Source organism: Polistes canadensis, unplaced genomic scaffold (genome assembly GCF_001313835.1).
Source record: "Polistes canadensis isolate GaletaPanama2010 unplaced genomic scaffold, ASM131383v1 scaffold_70, whole genome shotgun sequence".
In the NCBI taxonomy this organism is placed as follows: domain Eukaryota; kingdom Metazoa; phylum Arthropoda; class Insecta; order Hymenoptera; family Vespidae; genus Polistes; species Polistes canadensis.
In genome coordinates this window covers 28,123-36,678 of record NW_014569617.1, presented here as the reverse complement: position 1 = coordinate 36,678, position 8,556 = coordinate 28,123, and the positions used below count along the sequence as shown (strand labels likewise).

At 29.9% G+C, this 8,556-nt stretch overlaps 5 protein-coding genes across 6 annotated transcripts in view; 2 read left to right on the top strand and 3 right to left on the bottom strand.

Annotated features, from left to right (window-relative positions):
- Nucleotides 1–485, bottom strand: part of LOC106786266 (prothoracicotropic hormone-like) — a 6,647-nt gene extending 6,162 nt beyond the window's left edge. Inside the window, exon 1 of the mRNA XM_014747460.1 lies at nucleotides 394–485. The gene's annotated coding sequence lies outside the window, so the exon portion shown is untranslated. The remainder of the gene's footprint in view (nucleotides 1–393) is intronic.
- Nucleotides 1–1,570, top strand: part of LOC106786240 (orcokinin peptides type A-like) — a 3,776-nt gene extending 2,206 nt beyond the window's left edge. The window contains exons 4-6 of the mRNA XM_014747402.1: nucleotides 8–136; nucleotides 492–615; nucleotides 807–1,570. Of these exons, the coding sequence (XP_014602888.1) occupies nucleotides 8–136; nucleotides 492–615; nucleotides 807–1,044 (491 nt within the window). The 3' untranslated portion in view covers nucleotides 1,045–1,570. The remainder of the gene's footprint in view (nucleotides 1–7; nucleotides 137–491; nucleotides 616–806) is intronic.
- LOC106786267 lies at nucleotides 1,144–2,849 on the bottom strand. Of its 2 annotated transcripts, XM_014747463.1 has the most exons (6): nucleotides 2,809–2,849; nucleotides 2,591–2,642; nucleotides 2,450–2,512; nucleotides 2,292–2,354; nucleotides 2,120–2,233; nucleotides 1,144–1,712 (listed from the first exon to the last, which is right to left on the bottom strand). In XM_014747463.1, exons 2-6 carry the CDS (start codon nucleotides 2,615–2,617, stop codon nucleotides 1,572–1,574), a joined length of 408 nt encoding a protein of 135 aa, XP_014602949.1. In that variant the 5' UTR covers nucleotides 2,618–2,642; nucleotides 2,809–2,849; the 3' UTR covers nucleotides 1,144–1,571. The 2 variants fall into 2 exon arrangements, with proteins under 2 accessions (XP_014602949.1, XP_014602948.1); XM_014747462.1 differs by lacking the exon at nucleotides 2,809–2,849 and having other exon boundaries at nucleotides 2,591–2,671.
- A 728-nt stretch (nucleotides 2,850–3,577) lies between these two features.
- LOC106786265 (cyclin-dependent-like kinase 5) lies at nucleotides 3,578–5,433 on the top strand. Its single transcript, XM_014747459.1, has 7 exons — nucleotides 3,578–3,671; nucleotides 3,916–4,004; nucleotides 4,132–4,325; nucleotides 4,397–4,484; nucleotides 4,549–4,720; nucleotides 4,806–5,017; nucleotides 5,117–5,433. Exons 1-7 carry the CDS (start codon nucleotides 3,635–3,637, stop codon nucleotides 5,222–5,224), a joined length of 900 nt encoding a protein of 299 aa, XP_014602945.1. The 5' UTR covers nucleotides 3,578–3,634; the 3' UTR covers nucleotides 5,225–5,433.
- Nucleotides 5,434–5,607: 174 nt separating this feature from the next.
- On the bottom strand, nucleotides 5,608–8,085 carry LOC106786263 (T-cell immunomodulatory protein). Its single transcript, XM_014747451.1, has 3 exons — nucleotides 7,877–8,085; nucleotides 6,124–7,643; nucleotides 5,608–5,965 (listed from the first exon to the last, which is right to left on the bottom strand). The coding sequence occupies exons 2-3, from the start codon at nucleotides 7,624–7,626 to the stop codon at nucleotides 5,702–5,704; spliced, it is 1,767 nt and encodes a 588-aa protein (XP_014602937.1). The 5' UTR covers nucleotides 7,627–7,643; nucleotides 7,877–8,085; the 3' UTR covers nucleotides 5,608–5,701.
- Between the last annotated feature and the right edge of the window lie 471 nt (nucleotides 8,086–8,556).

The following is an 8,556-nucleotide window of genomic DNA, read 5'->3' as shown; positions in this document are numbered from 1 at the left end:
GTAAGAAATTTGGATCAAATCGGCGGTGGAAATCTCGTAAGAAATTTGGATCAAATCGGCGGTGGAAATCTCGTGAGAAATTTGGATCAAATCGGCGGAGGAAATCTCGTCCGTGACATTGAACGATTCTACGAGTGACCTCTGATTGATAAGACGATATAAAAAATTAAAAAAAATGAATGCAAATAAAGAAGATTGATCAATGGAAAAATGAGCAAAATTTGCAAATTGTTCTTATGTCGCGCAACGCTATTCGATTACACAAACCAATACAACTATTGCATAATATTAAAGCACCAAGAAAATTCTTTATGATTATTCTGAAATATTATTAAAAATTTTCAGATCACACGAAGAATAGATATTATTTCAATTTTATCCTAATGATCCTACCTGTCCTACGATCATCCCTTATTAAAATATTCTCTTTTGTTGAAAATCAGATTTCATGATTCACAGATCTGATGATTAATATTTATCTGATTCCAAAGGTATACCAGATGGACATAATTTGGACGGTGGCATTGCCGGTGGTCACTTGTTACGATCAACTCGTCGTAATCTTGACTTTTATCCTGCCCTTATCTACGAGAAACAACGATATTTTCCTTTGAGGTAAAGTGCACAAAATGATAATAAATATACAGACTACTCATAAATAATGAAAGGAATAATATATAAATTTGATCTCTACAAAAGTAATCTAATATTAACAATAATCTTCATTTTGTCATCCATCATTTATGAGCATCCTATATTATTAACGATTATCTTAACTAAACTTCTTATGCATTTGTATGGCCCAGGAAACCAGCAACGTTGAATACACGACTCGGCGATTATGACGACATTCATCCATTCGTTCTCGATCGTTTAGGGAAGAGAAATTTTGATGAGATTGATGCGAACGCGTTCGACAACTTCTACAAAAGAAATTTTGACGAGATCGATCGTGTAGGTTGGAGTGGGTTCGTTAAAAGATTAACTAATTACCTGGTCAAACAGCAGCAGTTACAACAACGGCAACAGCAACAACAACGTTAGATCATCAAGCTAGGCACATTATTGGAATACTCTTTTAAGGTACTCCCTTTTCTCGGAGATATCATATGATATTATAATTATTATAAATGATTCATATCGATAGATATTAACTTGACCTCAAAATCACAAACATAAGAAAATATATAAGACGTATCAATAAAAATATCGTTAAATAAAAAAATGAAATAAGAAATCTATGTGAAAATATGTGTATAACTAAATGTAAATAATGAATCTCTCGTTTCTATCACGTTACGATCTTATATCTCCTCCTCTTTGATAATGTTCGAGAGGACGAATACTCGACTGATTAGAAAAATATATTTTATTGGTTATTGAAAAATATATATTAATAATCACGTTTAAAAAGGCATAAGTAGACAAATTGTCAATTGTTTTGTTTCATCATTATTGATGATTGAAACTTCAAATGTGAAATATCGTATCACGATATTGTAATTAATTCGCGTTCTTTATGTGTGCTTTGAAAATATAGTGAAAATGTAACGCAAATAAAAAGATTAAATCTAGCGATTGAAATGTTTCAATGGTTTCCCTCGTTGCTGTTTATTATCCATTAAATTCCTCAGTATTTTATTCATCTCTTCGTTTATGTCATCCGGTGTTTCGACTCTAACGCTTTCCATATTATGATCCATACGTACGAACTACATTTAATTATAGAAATATAAATATAATATAATCTTATTAATTAAAACAAAAATAAGATCAAAGCTCTCATACGAATTAGTGACTATAAAAGTGCTCCCCGAATAAATTACATTTTTTCTAAAATAATATTATATTGAAAATACTATTATTTTTCATTTTTCAATTATAGAACACTTTTATAATTATTAAATATATAATTATATAATACACTGACTATTATCGTACTATAAGTAATACTATTTTCAAATTTTATAGTTAAACTAATTTTATAATTATTAACACCTAAAATCTTTCCAAAAATTATTTCACTTATCCTATATGATTATATTAAAATATTATTTTGTAATTAATTAATAAAGTTAATGTAGAGAATAATTTAGAAATTAAAACTAAGAGTATTTACCTCTATTACATTCTCTTCGACGGCATTGAATCTTGACGATAATGCAGCTATTTTTGAACTAAGTTTTGTCAAACGATCGGTAATGCAGAGTTCCTTGTTGACATCTTCCTTAATCTACGAGATTTCTTTCATTATAAAATAAATTGAAAATAAAAAATCAAACGTTAAACACCTCGTCCATTGTCTCCATTATTTTGCATTTCATGTAATCTAAACTGGCACGAGATTCATTTACCTGTTAATTAAATAACAAAATAAATAAGTGATTTAAATATCTAATTTAAAATATCCCAACCTACATCGATGTATGTGTGTATTATATATGTTTACCATCGAATTAAAATCAGTGATATCTGCCACGATTTTATAATGCAGTTTCATTGCCCAAAAGAACTGCAACAATTTTCTTTATTTTAATACGATTAAATTGAAAAAAATAAGATATTAAAAATAAAAACTTATAATACTCACACGTTGTAGCGTATATAAAACGACCATTAAGTTTATCAGGACGAATATGGCGCTATTGAATAATTTGAATACAAGATACATGATTAATTTATATCATATTAAACGTTAACGAATGTTTCCAAAGAAAATACTTTCCTTTTCGTATAGAATAATTCGACAAAAGATTTGATAACTCATCTGCATAATTAATTCTTCTAATTAATATAATTTTTCCTTACGTTCAAACTCATAATCCAACGTACAACGAAAACCTGAAGTATGTGAAGATTGGCGCGTTATGTAACAACAACCAATAAAAAGTGTATGTCTATCTATAGATAACCAATAATATTCCTACATTTTTCTATTTCCTGTAACCTCCTTTAGAAAAATGTACCTTTTCTTCTTTTCCCCCGCACGTCAATGAACATATTTCTTATTTCATTATTTTCATTATTTTACTATATTCAAATATACTTCGAAACGAATAAAATAATAATTTTGTATATATTAATAATATTTAGTAACGTGACCATCGTGGTTAATGCAAAACATTAACACGACCGTCCCTTGTTCCCTACATTATCTCCTAATATGATATTACCGTATGAGATTATCATGAATTCATTTATTTATAAATATGTGCAATTTTTAATATGCAATTATTTCCATATAAGAAAAAGCAGATTTAAAATAAGATACATTTTAAAGCGTGGTATACACGATACGATAATGATAAAAATTACGTCGCACATAAATGTCGAACGATCAATAATGAACTAATATAATAAATGTAGAATAATAAACATTAACCAAGAGCCTGTCCCAATAAAAAAGACAAGCAATTTTTATCCTTGCAAACATATATAATATATCGATATAGAATAATATAATGAATTATTTAAGTATAAGTAAAAAATACATTCATCCGCATTTAATCCAATGTGATTTGAATTTAGCGCGTATATGATATATATATATATATTAAATGCGCGAAGTTTAGTCGTAACGGCGCAGCGGTAACCACTGTGCGTGTGCATTCCGCCCCGAAGTAACACCAAAAATATGCAAAAATATGAGAAACTCGAAAAAATAGGAGAAGGTAGGCTGACGATATATATATATATATATATATGTATATATATATAGTTATCCTATTAATTATATATTTCCAATTTAATTAATTAGTCGTTTATATTAACCGTTAAAAAAATAAAACCAATACCGATACAACTATCGTCGTCGGCGCGTTATGTGTGTATGTGTTTAGTGCATATGATAGAAGAAGATGCGTCACTATTATATTATGCAGTGAACTGTCAACATTAAACGTCATTTATTTTCAGGCACTTATGGCACCGTTTTCAAAGCGAAGAATCGCGAAACTCACGAAATCGTCGCTTTGAAAAGAGTACGTTTGGATGAAGATGATGAAGTAGGTATATTTAAATATTATTTTTTATCATTTTTACAATATATGAGTAATAATAATTTGTGATTATCCTTTTCTTATTTCATTATTATTATTATTATTGTATATAATGTTTTGTTTGTCTGTTTAGGGCGTACCATCCTCAGCCCTTCGGGAAATATGTTTATTAAAAGAATTGAAACATAAGAATATAGTACGTCTTTATGACGTATTGCACAGCGATAAAAAACTTACTCTAGTGTTCGAGCACTGCGATCAAGATCTTAAGAAATACTTTGATAGCTTAAATGGAGAAATAGACTTAGACGTAGTGAAATCATTCTTGTAAGAATCTTATCTTCTTTCTATAATTGTAAGCAACAATGATTTACTTATGCGTTTTTTATTTCTTCTAGTTATCAATTATTACGTGGACTAGCATTTTGTCACAGCCGTAATGTACTCCACAGAGATTTAAAACCACAAAATTTACTAATCAATAAGGTATAATTTTGATAATATATATTATAGAACTTAATGATTTTATTTAAATCCACTTATCTTCTAGAATGGCGAGTTGAAGCTTGCTGATTTTGGATTAGCACGAGCATTTGGCATTCCGGTTAAATGTTATTCTGCAGAGGTTGTTACATTATGGTACCGTCCACCAGATGTTCTTTTTGGAGCAAAATTATATACAACGTCCATTGATATGTGGAGTGCCGGATGTATATTTGCTGGTACATCCATTATAAACAATATATATACCAAAAGTCAATATATATACCAAAATTGATTATCAATTTGGATATTTTATTTGCGTAGAGCTAGCAAATGCAGGGAGACCGCTTTTTCCTGGGTCAGACATAGACGATCAATTGAAAAGGATTTTTAAAATGTTAGGTACACCGACGGAAGAAACGTGGCCAGAGTTAACAATGTTGATAGATTACAAACCCTTTCCACAGTATCATCCTACACAAGGATTGGCTCAAGTTACGCCAAAACTTACCTCCAGAGGAAAAGATTTATTACAGGCAAGCAATAGATGTTCTCTTATAATATTAGATATTAATTTTTTCAAAGATAAAAAATAGTATAGATGCATTTCAAGACTTTTTTACAAATATTTTCAGAGATTATTAGTGTGCAATCCAGTACTACGATTGTCAGCGGAAGAAGCAATGGCGCATTCTTATTTTAATGATTTAAACCCTGCCATTAAAAATGACCGTTGCCAATAGCAATCTTGTGTTAGTTTTAGAATTTTTGAAGTTACGTGCTTCAAGTTTACAGACCAAAAATACTCCAACAAAAGATCGTTTGTTGATACATTTCGCACTCGATGCGCCAAACATATTGTGTGATATTAAAAAGTCCTGTTTTATATAAAAAAAAAAAAGAAAAAAAAAAACAAAAATGCATAAGGCGAAACAATAAATTATGAATTTTATCAGAATTTGACAATTTCTATCGAAATTAAAAAAAGTATTATACTCTGTGTTAAAAGAATGAGAGAAAGAGAGAGAGAGAGAGAGAGAGAGAGAGAGAGAGAGAGAGAGAGAGAGAGAGAAAGGAAAATTATTTATTGGTATATTTATGAAAAGAAAAAACCAAAAAAGGATAATATAATAAATCGGAAGCAATACTTATTTATTAATTGATAATTCTGTTAAATAATTAAATAATTCTTAATTAATATATTTTCTTAAATTCTATTTTTACATAGCATCAAAAGGAAACCTATGAGCTTCTTGAAGCTTTTCTATTTTATCTTCCCTCCTCTCCTTCCAATATAACAAAACGATAATTAACGAAATAAGACTGCAGGTTCCGCTTAAAGCAGCTGCACTTAATAAAATTAATTTACTAGGCGTAACAAATAATTGGGCTTTCCATCTGTATGGTCCCGATATTGGATTTGGTATTACTACCATTTGAGAATTTGGAATTATTTGCGGCCATTCTCTTGATTTACCACCGACCTATGAAAGAACATTGTATAATTGTACATAAAAGTATATTATATTTAATTTCATTTATTTATTATGCGTCTAATTGAAATTCATGTACGATCAAATTCATTCTAAATTCAATCAATCGATTTAATGTAATTTGATAAAGATTGTGTTTGGTAACTTACTCCTATCGTTAAGGAATCAACAAAGTTTGGTGTTCTACCCAATCCAAAGGTGGTATATGGTAAATTTAGCGAAAAATATGCACTTTGCGACAATTGAGCAGCAATGGCATTACGCGGATAACCGTCTTGCGTAGTAGTCCTGTAAGCTATTGATGGTCCTGGTAGATTCGTTCCATATGTACGTTTTTTCTTTCCTAATGAACCAGCCGAAATAGGATACATGCTGTTGTTACGTCCAGTGAGTACCATAACTTTAACAAAATTGGCATCATAATCTAAACTGTTTTTAAATGCAGCAGTACGATAAACTTTATTGGCTTTATCTAGTTCTACCAATATTACGTCCAAAATACCATCCTGATAAAAATCGTAGAACACTGCCATAACAGTTTCATTATAAAATGGATTGAGGGCTTGCCAGCGTATATCAAATGTTCGATTGAAGCCATTGCAAGAATTGCAAGCAACATTTTCAAGCAAGAACGATTGTCGCTGTTTAGTGCTAGTAGATTCTAACGTTGCTAATAAATCAGGATAACCATCCATATTAAAATCTCCACCTCTGAGTGTTATTGTATCCGTATAACGTTGACCGTCCCCTTTGACAAATGCCCAAGTATTACTTTTATCTCTAAAATTAATTTGCAAATCGTGCCATCCTTTGGAATACATCATTATGGTGCAATTAGTATGCTTCGCTTTGTCATAACAAAGTGGCAAAAGTAGATCAGCTTTTCCTGTAAGCTCAACGTCAAGGTAAAGAGTCTGACCAATAACTTCCGCATTATGTGGTAAATCGAACTCTTTTTCAAAAGTAAAACCATCTTCCTCGCCGCGCCAAACTTCAAAAGACTTTTTAGTAGTTACAACGAGATCAGGCAAAAAATCATTATTTAAATCAAGAAAAGCATTAGAGTGTGGATGGCTTATGGGTTCCATTTTTCTATGATCTGTGTGTGCCATCTGTTTAACATCGTACTTTCCTCTGTTTTCAGTGAATATCCAAAAAGTTCTATTGTAGTGTTCATCCATGCCAAAAAGATCAATGATCATATCTTGATTATAATCTAACGCCAATGGTTGACCTTGCATACTGAATAAAAGTCGAGTCGTACAATTTAATTGTACAACCGAATCTTTATTTCCCCCCCATAAGATATATACATCGGTAAGTTTAGTTGTTGAATTAGTAGTTGTTACTAGAATATCCATAAAGACATCTCCGTCAAAATCTCCTGGTACAACGCTTGTGACAGGCTCTTCAAAACTACACTTTAGATTATCGTCTGGTCTTAACAAAGGTTCTTGCTCGGCGGCAAGAAAAACTTGTACAGTTTTACCATCCTTGCGTACCATAAATACATCTGTTAATTCGTCTGAATCAAAATCTCCAAATGCGGCAGGCATGCCATCAAGCACGTTACCAAATACAGCTGTAGTTATATCGCTACTGTTAATCGTTGTCACTAAAGTGACTACGCATATGAGTTGTAGAATCCACATGACTAATTTATCTCTACCTGTCAAATATATAATAACGAAAATAATAATAATATATTTTATTTATAATAATTTCAATATATGCGTAATAAATAAGAAAATTTGATCCATAAATATTCTTCTAAAATTCTATTTTCTTTTGAATAATAAAAAATCGTAACAAATCAATCATATCAAATGATGTCATCTCTCAAGTATTATTTTAACGCAATAATATATTTACTAATACTAAGGATTAATTTTCTAAACCAACCTATATCGAATAAAGACGAATATATGCACAACTATAACAGTTTTTCAAATCTTAGAAGTCTCATTCTTAACGTTATATTTGTTGACAGGAATACTAAATGATAACCGTAGGAGAGAACCAAATAACGTCAGAAAGTTAGATTTCTTTTCACATCTCCAATGTTTGCATATGCGCTGACATCTAAAATTAATCTTCTGGCGGCGAATGTGTTTACTAAATCTGATACTAGCGTCACGTAGTAGTAAGTAAAGAAACGCCATACCTACATTATCGACCTTTATTCGATTTATAATACATAAGTATTTAATATTTCAAATTTTATTATATATATTAATTATGTCTATTTGCAATAATAATTAGTTAAAATGTAATTTTGCTGTGTTACAGCACGTTTTATTTATTTCAAAATCTCTTATAATCTAAATTACAATCCCAAAAATAAAAAAAAATTGTTTTAAATTTTTAGATTATGTATATCATCAAAATTATGTACAATATTTATAAATATACGTATCAAAATATGGATTGTAAAATTCTTCATCAAACTATTTTATAACATTTCTTTAGATGGTAACTGTTCTTTAAATATTCTACAATATTGGCTAATATTTATATGTATATATATATGTATACTCGTGTTATATAAATTAATGGTATTATCAATATGATGCTGCAATAAT